General features: G+C 39.9%; 1 protein-coding gene across 1 annotated transcript in view; it reads right to left on the reverse strand.

The window, feature by feature from the left end:
- OCA2 (OCA2 melanosomal transmembrane protein) overlaps positions 1-17,803 on the reverse strand; it is a 220,359-nt gene that overhangs the window by 26,744 nt on the left and 175,812 nt on the right. Inside the window, exons 20-23 of the mRNA XM_020796810.3 lie at positions 17,624-17,751; positions 8,115-8,174; positions 7,361-7,465; positions 2,936-3,029 (exon numbers count right to left, since the gene is read on the reverse strand). Coding sequence (XP_020652469.3) covers positions 2,936-3,029; positions 7,361-7,465; positions 8,115-8,174; positions 17,624-17,751 — 387 coding nt within the window. The remainder of the gene's footprint in view (positions 1-2,935; positions 3,030-7,360; positions 7,466-8,114; positions 8,175-17,623; positions 17,752-17,803) is intronic.

Consider the following 17,803-nt stretch of genomic DNA (forward strand, 5'->3'; position numbering starts at 1 on the left):
AAGAGGCAGGAAAGGGTAGCCCATGCTCCTTCCCGGACTGGGCCACTGGTGACTCTGGATGACCCATGTGGTGCGCAGAGGCTTGTGAGTGGGTCAGCCTGATGGGGGGTGGGGTGGGGGTGGACGGAGGGAACGTGAAGCACTTAGACAACATATTTTAAAAACTCTTCTACTCCATGACACTCTGGCTTCTCTCTCGCTTTGCTGTTGTGTTGAATCATTTTCTGGCTGCTGTTCCTTCTGAGTAAAAACAAACATTCAGGGGAATGGGTATATTCTGGTCTTACACACGAGCCCCATGGCGCAATGGTTATACTGCAATACTGCTGTCAAGTCTCTGCTCCTGACCCAAGTTTCGCCTCAACAGGATCAGGTAGCCAGTTCAAAGTTGGCTCAGCCCCCAACCTTCGGATGTAGGTGAAATGAAAACCTAACTCATTGGGGGGGCAAAGTGTTCCTTGCCTAGTTATGTTGTAAACCACCTAGAGAGTGCTTCAAGCACTATGGGGTGTTATATAAGTCAAAACAATTAAAAAAAACCTATATTTTCCTCCATCAGTGTGATCTGTGTTGTATGTGTCTTAGCAGTCAGTCAGTCAGAGGAAACCAATGTTTACATTTTAATGGTCAATCACGCTTCTGCTCTCAATAGAGGCAGTCACTACTGTAACAACTGTTTCTGTCTGTGGTGACCTGTTGACAAAGAGGACTGGGTTCTCTGAAAAGGGAATTTCAGCAGGTGTAGCTTTTAAGGCAAGCGGCACCTGCTGGAATTTCTGCCTCCAAGGAGCTATTGAAGATACAGAAACCCTGTCCTCCTGATCCTCAGGTCACTCCATGCCTGGTCGCTCTCTCAAGTCTTTTATTTTATTCATCTCCCTTGACACACTTAATTGTGAGCAGTACCACACCTCCCCCACCCCCATTTTAGTCTCACTGCAGCAGTGGCCACGGTTGCTGTGTCCCTTCTTGGTGGCAGCTAGTTGGTGGAGTGGGTGCGAGTGCCGGTCCCCTCTTCTTGTTGCTTTGGCTGTGAGGAGGGATGTTTGAGCCACTGCAGCAACCTCATTCTCACCTCTTTCTGGAGAAGGGGCAGGAATGGGCATTACTATTGCCCCCGCCATGACCATCACGCCCCCCTCCTCTGGGATGCTACTGCTGTGGCAGCAATGATGCGGGCAGAGGGACTGCTTCTGGCCTCAGGCAGTGGAACCGCTTCAGCTGCCCCAGGAGTGAGCTATAAAGTACTCTGTGGGCTAAGATATCAATACATCAATTCTGGAAGCTTGATTTCCCCTTTCCTGATGAACAGAACCCTTTCTTGTTTGCCATTTTGGCCAAGTCAAGCTCCCCACCACCACCAACATCCAGCTACTGTTTTCCTGATGGGATTCTGAACTTGCTGGTAGGGGAGGATGAATAATGGGCACAGTGTTCTGAGGCAACATCCTTCTTGCAAGGGAATAATGCTCAAATTCCATCTAGAAGCTAGAAAAATCAAAGTGGACACAATAGGCTTTCAATTACTAGTGAGACTGATGCCACTTCGAATCAGTCACAGGCTTTTCATGAGCACAGCCCATTGTGGTAACTTCTCAACCATCTGAATGTTCCAGTCATAAGGTCTCTGCAAGATGAGATGCTGTGGCTGCCTGTCTTTCCAGCATTCTCATTTCATTGTCACAAATTGCAAGTTTCTCATTCAAGTCCTCTCCTCTCCTGTCAAGATCATAGCAAGCCCCCTCATTGCATCTCTCATTCCAGCAGTCTGCAGAGCTCTTGTCTCAGTTAAATGTAACTATGAGCAAAGGACACACAGAAGCACAGCATGTCAGGAAGCTCGGAGAAAGGCAAGTACACTTATTCGCTCATTTGGAAAGGATGGATGTACAATTTTCCTGATGGATTTTGGTCTTCCAAAAGACTAAAGTAGAAGCTCCCATTTTCCAGTCCAGGGATATATGACAGCTTTTTTATATTCAGCTTTTTTTTCCTTTGCTAGTCCTGAAAAATAAAAAAGCATCTCCAGAGGGATTCCCACATGCCATAGAAACATGTTCTAAACACACACCTATACACACTTTATGAGAGGGAAAGCAAGATAGGCTTTTTGAGCCACAAAAACCTAGAGGGAAAAGGTTTAAGCAGCCCTGCTTCCCTTGTTTCTTCTTCCCTTAGAACAGCTTTACGAATGAAAAAGCTTTATTGAACTTGGTATGCACTGGTGTTCCCAAGGTTACAATCTCAACATGTCTTGAAATCAGCATGGAAATGAAGACTGAGAAAACCTTAATTTTCTCTTTAGTAGACAAAGACACATTTGGACACTTCCATGTATAGCTATCACATCATTTCCTGCCTGAGAGAGGCTTGTATTTGAAGAGTCAAACAGGCAAAATGATACAGGAATCTAGACAATTCAGTCACAATTAGAGAGGTTTCAAAATCATAGTGCATAATGTTGTCTACCATGGAGTAACTTTATAGAATCCAAAGCACTTCATGTCTCATTTTTAAAAACTGTAACTACTTTGAAGAAATTCTTGAAAAATTGGTATGTAGAAATTAGGGTGTGATCAGATGAACATTTGTTTCACAGTTTGTTCTGGGAACAGGATGGGCTGGTTCACTCCTTTTTTCCAGCAACCACATGATGTATGTGCTGTTGCAAACCAGCCTGCCTCTGATTGATGCCTACTAGCACCTTTTTGGATCTACTGTGTATGTGGATTTTTTTGGGGGGGAAGACAGGTAAGATCACTCCATTTTGATTTGGTTCATGTTTGTATGATTGTTGGTATGAAATGAAAGTAGCTGCCTGGCTGTCTCTGTGCAGAAGCTGCTGAATGATCTCAAGACATGGGAAGCTTCTTGGTCATTTGCCTACAGAGGGGAGGGGAGAGGAAGTTTTCCATTTCTTTTAATTGTTGCTTACCTCCAAGACATGCACCCATGGCCAACGAAAATATCAGGGGCTTCACAGGTAAATTCACTTCAGGATCTTGACTCAGGTTGAGAAGTACAGGGATCTGCAAAGAATAAATTAAATTAATAATAGAAACAACATTGTTAACAGTGAACACTGATCACCTTTGATGACCAGTTAGAATGAAATAAAGTGAAATCAAACTGTAGACTAAGGAACTTGGTGTTTAACATTTTATTTTGTCTAAAACTATGATGGGGTGGGTCTCAGTTAGCAACTTAGTCTTCCTTGAAATGTTTCAAAAAAGCATATGGTACAGTTTTCAAAGACGGCACATTTATATGCTTTCTCATATCCAAATCCCACCCCACCCCACGCACACAAATTGGAAAGCTAACATAAAAATGACCAGGATCAGACTCCTTGTCCCTTATATGAAGACACTGATTTTAAGAATATAGAGAGTCAACATTCAAACATGAAAGACTGATAAATAGCCTTATCTTCTCCCACCAAAGAAGTTGTAAGCAAATGAATGGCTCTTAAGGTCTTAAGAATCCTTTAAATTCAAAATAAGAATCTCTGGCCCATAAGCCAGATGTAGCCCAGAACATTCTTCTGATATTATCTCTGGAAAGTGATCAGAGATTTAGAAAAAAAAAAAGTGGCTCTTCAGAGTCCAAGTAGGTTTTTCATTGAAGTTTTTCATGGAAGCCCAAGAACCACTCATATGACCTTGCCCACTTTGCTTTGTTCTTGCCATGTACTGCTGGCAAGAACTTGCCCACCCACTGCTGAAATATCGTCTCCACCATTTTCTTCAGATTGGAATGTGGCTTCCAGGCTGAAGAAGTTCACCATCTTTTTCCAAGACTGAAGCTGACAATATGAAGACACACCACCTCGGTTAGAACCAACACCAAGGATTATAAGCACTTCCTATGTAAGCTTATCTGTTTCTGTTTATCTGACAAATTGATTTTGCCTGAGTCACAAAGCTCCGGGCTCTTAAGACTGATCGCTCTACCTATGCCACCCTTGCAATTATGTGGCTGCCTTGTCAATGTGATATCTATCACTGTTAGCCTTTAAACCCTTTTCCTTTCTATAACAACAGAAACAACAACTGTCTAAATTCTGCATTAGAATATCATGTAGGTCCTTTAATGTACTGTATTTTGTCAATTTAAAAGCAATGAAGAAACCATAGCTGCACCACCTTCTCACTATAGTTTGTGCTACACAAGTGAAACTCACCAGCATTCTAAGACTGCATCCCACAAGGTAGGATTTTGAGCATGATTTGGTACTAAAGTGAACATGTAGGAAGCACCATTACACACATGCAATGAGAAAATATTTCCAGGTCCCAAGATATGCTCAGTACTCCTGTAATTATTCCTTTCTACTCTGTTTTACTTTGTAAACTTTGCAGAATGAAGACCTCAAGTACACCATATTGCTCATTTACCCGCTAACCTCCCCTCAAGTGAAATATCTGTTAGCAAAGTAAGCGGCATCTAACATAACATACAGATTCAACTCCTGAATATCAGAATGGTTGGTTCTAGGTACACTTGCAAAGACACAAATCTCCAGTGTAAGCTGAGTGCACCCAGTTATCCACAACAGAAACATCATCTTGCACATTTTCACAAAATAACATGGTACATTAGAGAGTAGTATACAAGCTGAAGTATCAAAGACCAGCAGGAGACATAAGGCAGAAGGAGAAATAGCTGCACTCCATCCTGCCAAGGATTGCTGTTCCCTATTACGAATTGGGGCATTTTGGAAAAACTGTGAGGAATCTAGACAGCAGGCTAGGGACTCAGTTGTGAACTTTCCCTAAGATCCTTAGCTGAAGCCTTAGCCTAGACTCCTGGCCTTGCTGAGGTAAAAGAATGATGAAGCTCAAATCTAGAGATATCTATATAAAAGGTATTCCTCCAGAGAAGCCTCAAATTAAGTGTGTTGGTTATTTTGACAAGACTAGCAGAGACCTCGCCTTTTACAAGGAGCTTTAGGGGATGATTCTGTTTTTTCTGTTTAGGTAAATAATAGATTTTTAATGTCAGGCCATCTTAAATTGATTTTTAACTCTAATATTTTATTCAATTGCCAGTTAATTTTGTCCTGATTTTATGGTGACCTTTGAGCAACTGTTTGACAGGAGACCAGGGTTTAAAAAAATGTAAAGCAGGAGCAGCAGCAGCAACAATTATTTGTTTAATTTATTAATGTATGTATTTTATTTCTGTGGTGCCTTTCTCCCTGTAAAGGGACTTGTGAAGACTTCAAGCACACCATATTACTAAGATCCCAGCCTTTTCTCCTATGCACACATTGCATTTGCCACATATTCACAGAATATGCAATGTTAAGTGGCACAATAGTTTATTATCATGTTTTAACAAAAATGTGAGAAAGAGTGATTTGATGTAACAATTTATAGGTTCTAGTAATAAAGCAAAAGAATATAAACAGATGGCTTGACATATGCAGCCCACAATAATGGCTTATTAATATTAAGAACATGTTAATTGCAAAAGAGGAAGGTGCATGTTGCAGAACATTCTAGGAACAGAAATGCCTATTAAGTTAATAACACCAAGAAGCTGTTGGTGTTAATTAATCAACAAATAGATTAATTTTAAATCTGCTCAAGAGCCTCTCCACTTTAAAACTGCAATGAAAATATCAGAAAACATTTAATTAAACTTAAACCACATCTTATGGGATTTATCACATTTTTTCCTACCTCACAGTGCCAACTGAGAACTTATAAACAGAAAAAGCAGCTTTATAAAAGAGAGCCCATTACAATATTTGTATTCACATGAGAGCTACTTCTAGTACATTGCTCGAAGATAATTGATCTTGTCATTGCATGTTTCTTACAGCATCTGGGCTGCTTCCAAAAGATCCAATGTAAGTTTTAAAAATGTGCATGAAAATGTTGAACAGGCAGCAAACTTGATTTGAAGAATCAAGGACTACCCCTAGAGTAAAGACCACATCTTCCTGGAGTTAACTGAATGTTAGCTCTTAATTTGACTACAATTGACTGTGTCTTGCCAAGTATACAAACTACATTTTATCTCAAGCTTATTTGATATGTATTTGCCACATTTCTGTGTGCTTCTGTTCCAAGAAAAAGAAGAGTCATGTGGTTCAATATAAGGCAGGGCGGGGGGGGGGGGCTGCTGAATGGCTGTCAGTCCTTTATCCACCAAGATTGGGAAGGACAATGAAATCTGCATCACCTGAGGCGAACCTAAAACCTACTACTTCAAGATGATTATACAAAGTTGCAGACTCCATTTTTGGAACCCACTGGCCTCAGCATCTGGTCATGATGATATCTGGGACTTTCCTGTTTCATCTGTACCCCAGCCCAGTCCTGGCCCAATTAAGAGTCATGTTTCTGAGATTTTAGTGGTCTAATAAACATGCTGCCACCCTAATTTTCCAATCGTGTAGAAGGATCATATGTCTTTTCTTCATTTTTGTGGATTCAAAAAAGTACTGCATTTTTTATTTCTTTGTGACTTCTGCTCTAACAATATTTTTACTCGAAGAAGCAGCTCACTTTTGGTGGAAGAAACAGTGAAGCAAACCTCCAGCTCCACACAGGGCTGTGCAGAGTAAATACACCCCCGTTCTGTCCCTCAGAAGCAATATAGACAGTTTCTGGATTCAAAGGAAAGATCCCTCTCCTTGAGAAAATAGATGCTTGAGCACAGAACCCTTCTCAAAAGCTAGCATTATCCATTATTCTCTACACACCAGAAAGCAGGATGCGTTAGCAGTTTTCCCGAAGGAGCCACATTCTTTTTCAACTGTCTAATGGGCAATGATTGTTGGTGTGTGTGTGTGGGTGTGTGTGGGTGTGTGCGTGCGTGTGTGAGTGAGTGAGTGAGTGAGAGAGAGAGAGAGAAACATGGTATGATTCCCATGACTAGATAGGCGGGGTATAAATACAATTAATAATAATAATAATAATAATAATAATAATAATAATAATAATAATAATAATAATAATAATAATAATAATAATAATAATAATAATAATAATAATATCTGGTGCTAAATTACACATCTGCAGTACAGAACTGTATTAAATAAATTTAAAAACAAGTTCAAGGTTAAAAGCACACAATTAAAAGTCTGCAAAATTATGCAGTGCAATTAAGGTGGCTCCTCCAAAAGGAACCAATGTCTTGTTTTTATTGAACTACAACAAGGTCTCTCTTCTCAAAGCACTATCAAAAGGAACTCGTTGGCAACAACATAATGTAATATGCAGAAATACTTTTTTGTAAATAAGAATGTGGGAGAACTGAAAGGAAGCCTGCGATCACCGAGGCATCCATATGTGCAAAATGGTAGTTCTTATCTGTAGCCCAAGGAAGCAAAGACAAAGCAACTTACCATTGTAGCAGTGAATGGAATATTGTCAATTAGGGATGATGCCAGAGCAGAGACCCAGAGGACTAAAATGATAGCAACCGTCAAGCGTTGGTCTTCAGGCACCGTCTGGCATTTTATAAAAAGAAGAGAAATAAATAAGTTTCTGTTTCCAGTAAATTGAGAATAACTGTCCTAGTGCCTGTTGCCCTGTGCAGACCTGCATCTTCAGGCCATCTTTTGCAGCTCGTGCCTTGTCCCTCTGGGCCCAATTCACATCACCTCTGCCCAGCCAAAGGTGAAAGGTAAGTCTGGATAGATGCCCCCTTGCTCTTTCTTAACTTGGAAAGGGCAGGCAAACAGACAAGCAGCAAGGAAATAGAGGAAGCCCATGGGGTTGGCAGCAGATCCCTGTTGCCGAAACAGGGAACTCAACAAATACCAAGTTAGGCTGACCCTGATATCAGCCCACAGGCACAGTTACAGTATATTGTTTCCTTTCTATGGATGGGGGGGGGGATATACTTATAATGTCATCTGAGCAGGGGGGGAAATTCTTATCAGTTTCCTATGAGATGACCTTATTGATCAAGCTAGAATGAAAGAATTAAAAACTACAGCTTTACTGTCCAATCCAAGGTCACAACGGGGTGGTGGGAGGTGAGAAGTAACAGAAGGCTAGACACAATTTTTGTACCCCTGACAAAAGAAAATAAGTATTACTTTAACATAATTTCCCCCAATTCTAAGAGAAAACATATATTATTTTAAACTGTACCTTTATTAACAAAGCTGTCTGTTCTCCTATGTATTCTATTAGATGAAGATGAGCCAATGCCTTGTTAAAAAAAAAAGATTTAATTGTAATAATTGTTGAAAATGAACACTCTGAACTGAGATGCACAACCTTTTTGGTCCTCAGGACATACATCCAGTGTTGCTTGTAGATCTGGGTCACACTTAAGAGTGCATGCACTTGTACACACATACATGTACAGACATTCCCCTACACTCACATTCATGCACACACACACTCACTCTACTAAGGCATTAGAAAGTCTGTAAAAATATTTGCCCATAGAGAAGAGCACTCTAGACCCATTCCCTCTGTCCCCAATTGTACCAGTCCTCTATATATGGGAGGTGACATCGATGAAGGCTCTCTACATGAGACTGAACCTATGTTTTCCAGGGTCCCAACTCACAAGAAGAGCCCCCTCAGTTGGCAGAGGCTGCTCCTCTTAATATGCATCACCATCTATGTATAGGAGGATGACAGAAGCAACACCAAAGACAGGCAAAGATAGAACACTTTACACACAAGTATTCCATATCGTTTTGAATCCACAATATCCTGACTGTCTTCTCCTCACCTCATTATACCTACACCTTCCCAGCACACTCCTCAGAATATGAGAGTGAGGCAATTTCAATCACTGCGGTTTGAGAGAAGCTTTTCAGTTCACTGCAATATCATTAGTTTGTCAATTTGAGTATAGACGGAAAAAAAATGAGAAGCCAAACTCTATTCATGTAGCTTCTGTCTGAAAAAATAGTGCACTTCTGGATGCTTTTTAAGAGCTGGAATACAATTCATTTTACTCATAATTAGGTAAAATCTTTAAAAACATTTAACAATTGGTAGATAAACTTTTATAATAATAAATAAGTTAAACTGCTCAGGTATCATGTTTCAAATTTATTTTCAAGACATTTATGTTTCCCTGAGGGTGGAGGTGTCTTAAGATTTCTTCAAACAAATCCAGTTGTCTAGAAAACTAAATTGGGACTACTTCACACATTTTCTCTCATGACCCTTGTAATCTGTGGGTCTGATGGCAATTTTAATTGTATTTTAATTGTATTTTAATTATTTTATCTTTTACTGTGTTGAATTTTAATTATTGTAAGCCACCCAGAGACCTCTGGGTAGTGTGGGCGGCATATAAATAAATAAATAAATAAATAAATAAATAAATAAATAAATAAATAAATAAATAAATAAATAAATAAATAAATAAATAAATAAATAAATAATCAGCCACACTGATTTCCATTCTATACCCACTCCTCTCCAACATAACTGAATATAGTATAAGCGGAGCAGACGTCAGCTGTATTCAGACATTTGGAAATTGTGTTTACTTGAAAAATCTATGTCCTGATTCCTGTGGACAGCCTCCATAAATAGCAGCAGCACCCCTCTTCAGACTTATTATTCTTTATGTGGAGGAGAGCAACAATACAGGAAACAGAGGGGGCAGGGATAAGTGCTGCTCTCTCTCTGTAGTTAATAGACACCATTTCTGAAAGACTGAATAAGTCTAATGTCTCTTCCCATTCCCATGCTCAGCTACATGGGAGAGTGCATGGGTAGATGAGTGAGGATGATTACAGAGGACACAAGAAAGAATGTATGGAGTAGACTCAATCTAATCTACTATATTTAAAAAAAAAATTATAGAACATATTGGCCAAAATCTTGTTGTGTAACTTATGCCAACATAAGGAAGTAGATCCCCATAATGATTCCTTGTGGAATTCCTCATTGTGTACAAGTTGGTTGGCTTCGTGCATGGCCCAGTATCCAAATGGAGAGTCTCACAACAGGATTTGGGCCGATACATATTAAAATGAATAAACCAATGAAAAAGCACATTTTACAGGTTACAAATGCAACATTCTCCCATTAAATCCCCTTCTGTGGTAACCAGTTTGCCAAAAGCCTGCCCGAACAGAAAAGGTGTTGAAGGACAGCCGGCAAGGGAGCAGCCTGGCTTCCTTCGGAAGGGAGTTCCACAGCTTGGGAGCAGCCACTAAAAAGGCCCTCTCCTGGTAGTGCAACTTTGACAAGGTCCTCTTGGAATATGGAATGGTTTACTTAAAGGGACACAATCCTTCAGATAGCTTGAACTCGAGTTGTAGGTCAAAAACAGCACTTTAAACTGTGCCCCCCCGCAAGCCAGTAGTCACTGAAGCTGTATAGCAAGGAATTTCAGTTCTCTATGTAACCAGGTCCGAGTCAGCAATCTGTTAATACTTTCTAAAGCCAGCCTCACATAAACCACACTACAGGGATCTAAACTGAATGTATCTGAAGCATGTGTTGCTGGAGCTAGATTGGTACAGTATCTGCACCAATGAGCGCAGCTGGTTCATCTGATTTAATTTCCCCAAAGCATTCCAGACTATTGCCAAGATGTGGGGATTGAGGCTCAGAGATGCATCCAAGGGTACCCAATTTGTGAATATGAGTTTTCAGGAAAAGGTAACCCCATCCAGCACAGGCTGAATCTCTGTTCCCCAATCTGTTTTTCAACTGAAAAAAGAACATTTCTGTTCACCTGGATTAACCTTCAATTTATTTGCCCTCAGCCATCCAATCCGTCAAGTTCAATGTTGTGTTGTTGTTGTTTAGTTGTTGTGTCCGACTCTTCGAGACCCCATAGACCAGAGCACACCAGGCCCTCCTGTCTTCCACTGCCTCCAGGAGTTTGGTCAAATTCATGTTGGTAGCTTTGGTGTCCCCTTCTCCTCCTGCCTTCACACTTTCCTAACATCAAGGTCTTTTCCAGGGAGTCTTCTTTTCTCATGAGATGGCCAAAGTATTGGAGCCTCAGCTTCAGGATCTGTCCTTCCAGTGAACACTCAGGGTTGATTTCCTTCAGAATGGATAGGTTTGTTCTCCTTGCATTCCAGGGGACTCTCAAGAGTCTCCTCCAGCACCACAATTCAAAAGCATCAATTCTTCGGTGGTCAGCCTTCTTTATGGTCCAGCTCTCACTTCCATATATCACTACAGGAAAAACCATAGCTTTGACTATGTGGACTTTTGTCAGCAAGGTGAGGTCTCTGCTTTTTAAGATGATGTCTAGGTTTGTCGTTGCTTTCCTCCCAAGAAGCAGGTGTCTTTTAATTTCATGGCTGCTGTTCAATGTTAAACTCTGATAAATCATATATCAACAACTCAGAGTAGAAGGGAACTATCCTTAAACTAATATTTCTTTACTTCCAATATTCAAATTAATTGTTTAGCTGTTTTCAGGTTGTAGGGGTGCAACCATACAGTGAGGAAAATGTGAATTTACTCACATTCTCTTGCTGTAAAGATGCACCAGATAATTTTGGTTTCCCCAGGTTTCTTTGCATTGACAGGCCACACAGGCAAAGAGGAGAGCCTTATCTGCAGCTGGTTGCAGTTCTATTTATAACCCTGCAGGTGACACCATTACAAAGGAACAACCTAATAAGTTATAAACAAGGCTTCTCTTCCTCATTTCTTCATCTCACTATATTTTTTTAAAAAAGAAAACTCTTGCTAACAGAGAGAAGCTTTGCTCTCTATTTTTAAGCTGTACCAAAAAAGTTCAGTCCTGACCACAGAGAGAAGAGCAGCTGTAAAAAAATGAAATAGTCTTGCTAATGGAGAGAGGGAAAGATGTAAGTGTGTGCTAGGGTGAAGGCTTTTCTGCATTACTTCAAGTAATTGCACATCTGAGTTGATGTGAATGGATCCTTTACTAAAAAAAAAGTAGTAGTCCCAGTGGCAGAGGCAAAAACTACAGGGGGTGGGGAACTCCAGGCTGATTTGCATTATGTGGCCAAAATAAAAAATGTGAATTTGCTTGTCCCAGTCCTGGAGCATTTTTTTTTTCATTTTTATCAATGTGGTTACCTCCTAAATGGCAAATCCTACTGACCATCCTCTGATTTCTAGTGGGATGTGATTTATGCTACACAATCTCAACATAAGGCCACAACTGTAAACCAATATTTTAAATGTGTGCTTAAATGACCAGAGGGGTCTTGCTTTGCTTCTGTTTTTCTCTCACAAGACAAGCACACTTCAGCACAAGGAAATTCAGGGTGAAATTTCAGAACTCAGGTTTGACTGAAATTCTTTCAAAGAGTTCTAAAACAGATTCAGCCCACATGTGGTAAAGGGAGTATGCTGCCACTGCCATACCCCCATTTATGTTCTGACTGCGCTGAAGGATGACTGTTTTTCACAACAACCTGATTGTGCTGAAAAGCAACTGATTGTCATAGCACATGCTCTTCACAGCTCTTGCAGTCTGCACATGAGGTTGCTTTGTCACTGGTAATGAAGAAGTAAACACATTTTATTTCTGAACATGACTGCTGAAACACAGAGTTCCTTCATAATCTTGTCTCTAGAACACTACTGTAATTTTAGCTTCTCAAACTGTGTTATTTGTAGCTTAGGCTTCATGGCCTAGGATAGGCTGACCTAAGTTGCCCCCGGTGAGGCACTATGTACTTCCTCATTGGGAAACTTCCTTTTCTAGATATCTTTCACCACTTGAGGCAGCACACTACCAAAATAAAACTTATCAACCAGTTTCACCTTACAACAAACACAGCTGGAAAACTTGAAGACCTACACTGCCACCTAAATGTGAATCAGCAACTTACTGACTGAATTTACTGATACAGTAAGTATTGCACTGCTCATAAATGCATTGCTCATAAATGCATTGCTGTATTGCTCACAAAAGCATCTTCCCAAATGCATTTATGAGCAATACAGTGTAAATCTACTTCCTCTTTGTTTTGAGTTTTCCTCACCACTCCAGGGGATGAGAAAAGAGCATAGAAAACAAAAAGAGGAAATGTCTGCAGTGGCATATAAACTGAAATAAGCAACCCAGATATTTCTGGCAAGAATAACTATTTTAAAGTAACCTTAATTTTTATTTTATTTTATTTTATTTTATTTATATCCCACCCATCTGGTCTATACGACCACTCTGGGCGGCTTCTAACATAACATATATACAATAAAATAGAAAAGGAATATTACATGAGACAATCAATAACAAATACAATACAAAAATAGAGTAAATAATAAATAGAGAGAAAAGAAAAGAAAATCAAATGTTGACAGGAGGGAAGGCCTGAGTATACATCCATGTTTTTAGTTGGTTTTTAAAGGTACCTAGCGTGGGGGCCGCGCGAATCTCTGGAGGGAGGTTATTCCAGAGGCGAGGAGCCACCACTGAGCCACCGCCGAGAAGGCCGGATTGTCAGCAGCTCTAACCTGTTGAGGTTTCCTTCTCCGTTTCTGCATTAAGTCAAAGGTTAACTACACCCAACAAGAGATTGTTTAAGGGAAAAATAAAACCTAGGAGTCATCAGCCACTGGACCTCTGCAAAATGTGGTGGCACTGCGTGTTAAACTGCAGAAGCCTCTGTGCTGCAAGGTCGGAAGACCAGCAGTCGTAAGATCAAATCCATGCGATGGAGTGAGCTCCCATCACTTGTCCCAGCTCCTGCCAACCTAGCAGTTCAAAAGCATGTAAAAATGTGAGTAGATAAATAGGTACCACCTCGGTGCGAAGGTAACGGCATTCTGTGTCTAGTCGCACTCGCCACATGACTACGGAAACTGTCTCCGGACAAATGCTGGCTCTACGGCTTGGAAATGGAGATGAGCAGTGCCCCCTAGAGTCAGACATGACTGGACATTTGTCAAGGGGAACCCTTTCCTTTACCTTATATCTAGGCTGAAAGGAATTAGTGCAGCCCAGCTGGTTAAGAACATCTCAGCAGAACTAGAAGGTTGAATTGTCAAACTTCCTAGAAGAAAATTGGACTTAGAAAGTTTATTCCCTAGAAAGAATGACTCAAACATTATGGACAAAACCTACCTAAATATACTTTATCAGACTGAAATAATAAGAGAACAAAATTAGCACCTCTATTGCCATAGTTGGTGTCAGCCTGATTCGCCTGCCTAGACAGACCCAGGAAATCACTGTGTTTATGTGTTGTTGTTGTTTTTTTTATGGTAGTAGTGCACAGTTAGTAAAGGGCTGGGCAGAGTGGCCCCTGAGGCTGTTTTCGCAGCCTCCAGACCTCCCTCAGGCCCACCTTCTTGTAGTGAATCCTCCAGGAGTGGTGATTCATCTTTTAAATAGGTCACAAGGTCCCCCCTGCATGATTTAACACTCCCCAAATGCCCCCCCTTTTTTCCTAAAACTGGAATCAAACTCCTAGCCACTTCTTTCTTTCTTCACTCCTTTTGGCAATCTCTGAGTTTCATATTTTGAGCCCCTGAGATGCATCAAAGTTGCCCCCGCCTGCTCTATTGTATCCTAACAACTGCAGGTCATTCTGCCTTCTGTATCCAGAGGTCTGGCGATGTAGCTTGAAGGATAATCACATGCTGCCCATGGGAAGATGCATTCCCCACCTCCCCATTTTCTGTTTCATATCTGAGCACCAACACTTCATGTAAGACAGATCAAATTCATGACCGAAAGCCCAGTCTGTTTTTACAGACAGCAGTTTGGAGAGTCAGAGGGGTGTCACTAGAGAATTCACTCAGGTTTTTTTAAATCACACACACTCCTCAATTGGCAGTGCTTCTTTTTCTGCCATTGACATAAAAATGCAGGTACCCGTATTTCTTCTCCCCCAACAAGACTCACTGCCTCTTGGCAGGGATTGGATATAGATATCAAAAATGGAAAAGTGGGGGAGGGAAAGGGATCACTTCAGAGCCCATTCTTTCTGCAGCTGTTTTCAAGCAAAATTTAAAGCATTTTGTCACATCATCCCGTTCCACATAAAGCTTGGTCTTGATTCTAATACAGTACATACATTCTATTTAGGACTATTATATATCACATGAGGTAAAAATATACACCAAAGATTGCTCACTCCCTGAGCCCTTCTCAACAGAACTTTTTTTCTGTTCTTCTCATTATTATTTTTATTATTTTATAGGCTGCTCTTTCACCTCACAGAGGATTTTATCTCTTTTTTTTCTCCCCTTCTACGTAGTTGTCTTTTCTCCTGGAGTGATGGAAGTATTGTAATTGGTATACAGGAAGCTCAGTAGAAGCAAATTTCCTGATACAAGCTAACAAAATAACCAGCAAGTAAGTGCACCTACACTAGCAGTTTACTGCTGGCACTTATTATTGGATGTCTTCTTACAGATGAAGTATTTACATCCAACCAGAAATAATTGGGTCTTGAATTTTGTTTCTCAAGCAAGGAACACCAAGAGGAACAGCAGCAGATTACTCATGAAATACAGACAGTAAACAAGCAAGCTGGGGCACTTTAGTGTTGAGTAAACGATATGCTGTTTGAAAAGATACACAGAAGCAACCCTTTACTGCTATACATGCTGCATAGACCAAATTACATATGTACTGATTCCGTTCATCTTGAGTCAGCCAAAATCTCAAGAAAGGTAACGTTTCCTGAGATGAAGTCTATTTCAGGAAGAAGGTGGAAGAGTAAAGTTATGAGCAGGAATGAATCCAGGATACTAACAAGGAGAGCTTGCATCTTATTTCCTGTTTCCTTCAGGGTTGTTTTTTTTTTTAACTTATTCTGATGTAAACACCTACAGAGCGTTATAAGATTAGAGTTCAGCTCTGTTTCATAAATAAAAGCAATACAAAAGGTTATGAGCAAAAGACTGAAGTTATGAGCACGACTTGTCTCAATCCTTATATAACATAACTTTACTCTTTTTAATACATCCAAAATATGGAGTGAGGTGCAGACTGCTCTGAGCTGCTTTTAGTCATCTTAAAGGATTCATATTTTATAAGGATGATGGTGCAGCAACAAGAAAACTATCAAGCATGAAGGTTCTCTTTTAATGCACAGGTACCTCTATATTAAAGGTTAAACACAAACCATAATCATGCTATAGTCTTTCTAAGTTAGTCTGGCTAATGGTACACATCTTTATGGGCCATTGTCCTATTATCTCATACTAGGAACACTTATACTTTGCTGGCACATTGCTACCATTCGAAACAAAACTACGCATTACTCACTTTGGGAACCCCAGAGGGCAGAAAAGCTATAACCAAACAGTTTAAATAAACAAATACTAAGATTCTTGTATCTCAAGACAAATGTATCAGGAGAATGGATGTTACTGAAACCAAATGAAAAATGTTCTGTGACTGTTTTAATTCACATTTTTGTAGAGTGAGAGTTGGCTTTCATGAATTGGTGTACCCAAAATAAATCTCTGATAGAAAACTGCACACCTGTGGAGGTTAGAAAGGAAGCACTTTCCCCAGGAATCAGAAATGTGTTTAATATTCATTAGTTATTATTTGAGTGTACACAGCTTAAAATGATGCTGTGTTGAGCACTGTCCACGTGAGCTATTCTACCATACTATTACATAGCTTTGCTTACAGGTACCAAAAAAATTCCTGTAGGCATTCTTGCATGTCTGCATGCCTAAATGCTGCTACTGCATTCCCAAGCTTCTCTGCTCACTTCAACACAGAGGACAGTTCCCCATGCATAACTCTTTGCAAATATGGATCTAGGGAAACGAGAATCTTGCAGGGACAGCAGCAGTTCTTTGCATATAAGCATTTTGGCACTTGCTAGGACCTAATAAAGCTAAAAACATGAATGTTTGCTTGTCATCATAATACAGCTATCCATCCAATCATTTGCAGCCTTGAGATTGACCTCAAGATTACTTTCTATGTACTACAGGTAAAGTCGTATCTGGAAGTTGGCAAATCACCAAATCGAATATCTACTATTAGAATGCTTAAAATACTAACCACTATTAGAATATTTAAAATATAATTGCAACAAATGCATATTCAGTTTCTTTATAGAAAGAAAGATCCAATTTTCTGTGGGTTGTGTAAAAATATGAATTCAGATATTTTCAATGAAAGAAAATGCACCAATATAACGGTAGATTTATCTGTGGCTTTGCTCCAGAATCATTATGTCTGACACCTTATGTAGTTCTTTTTTTTTAAAAAAAAAGAGGCAGTTAATACGAAATATATAGAAGACTTAAAAGGGGACACCAATCCACATCAATACTATTTTTGTGGCAATATCAGGATACTGTAACAATGCCAAAACTTTTTCACAAGGATAAACTGAAGTAGCAGCAAGAAGAAAACAAATGTATAACTTTATAGCACAATCATAGAAACACTAAAAAGTGTCAAAATGATCTTACAGCAACACATTAAACTTTTCACTGTATCCCATTTCTGCATCAGAAAATCAGTGGAGTGCTCTTGTCCCAGCAGTAAACAGAAAACTGAGAAAAGAGACCCACCTTTATGAAGAGGAGCTTAACTTCCATATCTCTTTGGTTTTGGTGCAATGACCATTAACAACATCCTCTTCTGCATGAGTTTATGCAAAGACCTCCTAAGTCACTCTTATTCTTGGACCCATATTAAAAACAAAAATAAGGAAGGAAACAAAATTAAAGGCATCTCTTTAAGGGAAAAATCTTCTTACCTCCATTAAAATAAACAGTGCTGCAAAGAAAAGGAGAGTTGCCCATTCCACTCTGCTCAAAATCATCTCAAAGTCATGAATGTTGGCCAACACAAGAAGCCATATAGCTCCCAACATAGCAATCCACCCTGCATAAAAGGAGGAAAAACTGTGTGAATGCAACCCTTTAATTTCATATTT

The sequence above is a fragment of the Pogona vitticeps genome, chromosome 3 (assembly GCF_051106095.1).
Source record: "Pogona vitticeps strain Pit_001003342236 chromosome 3, PviZW2.1, whole genome shotgun sequence".
NCBI lineage: Eukaryota > Metazoa > Chordata > Lepidosauria > Squamata > Agamidae > Pogona > Pogona vitticeps.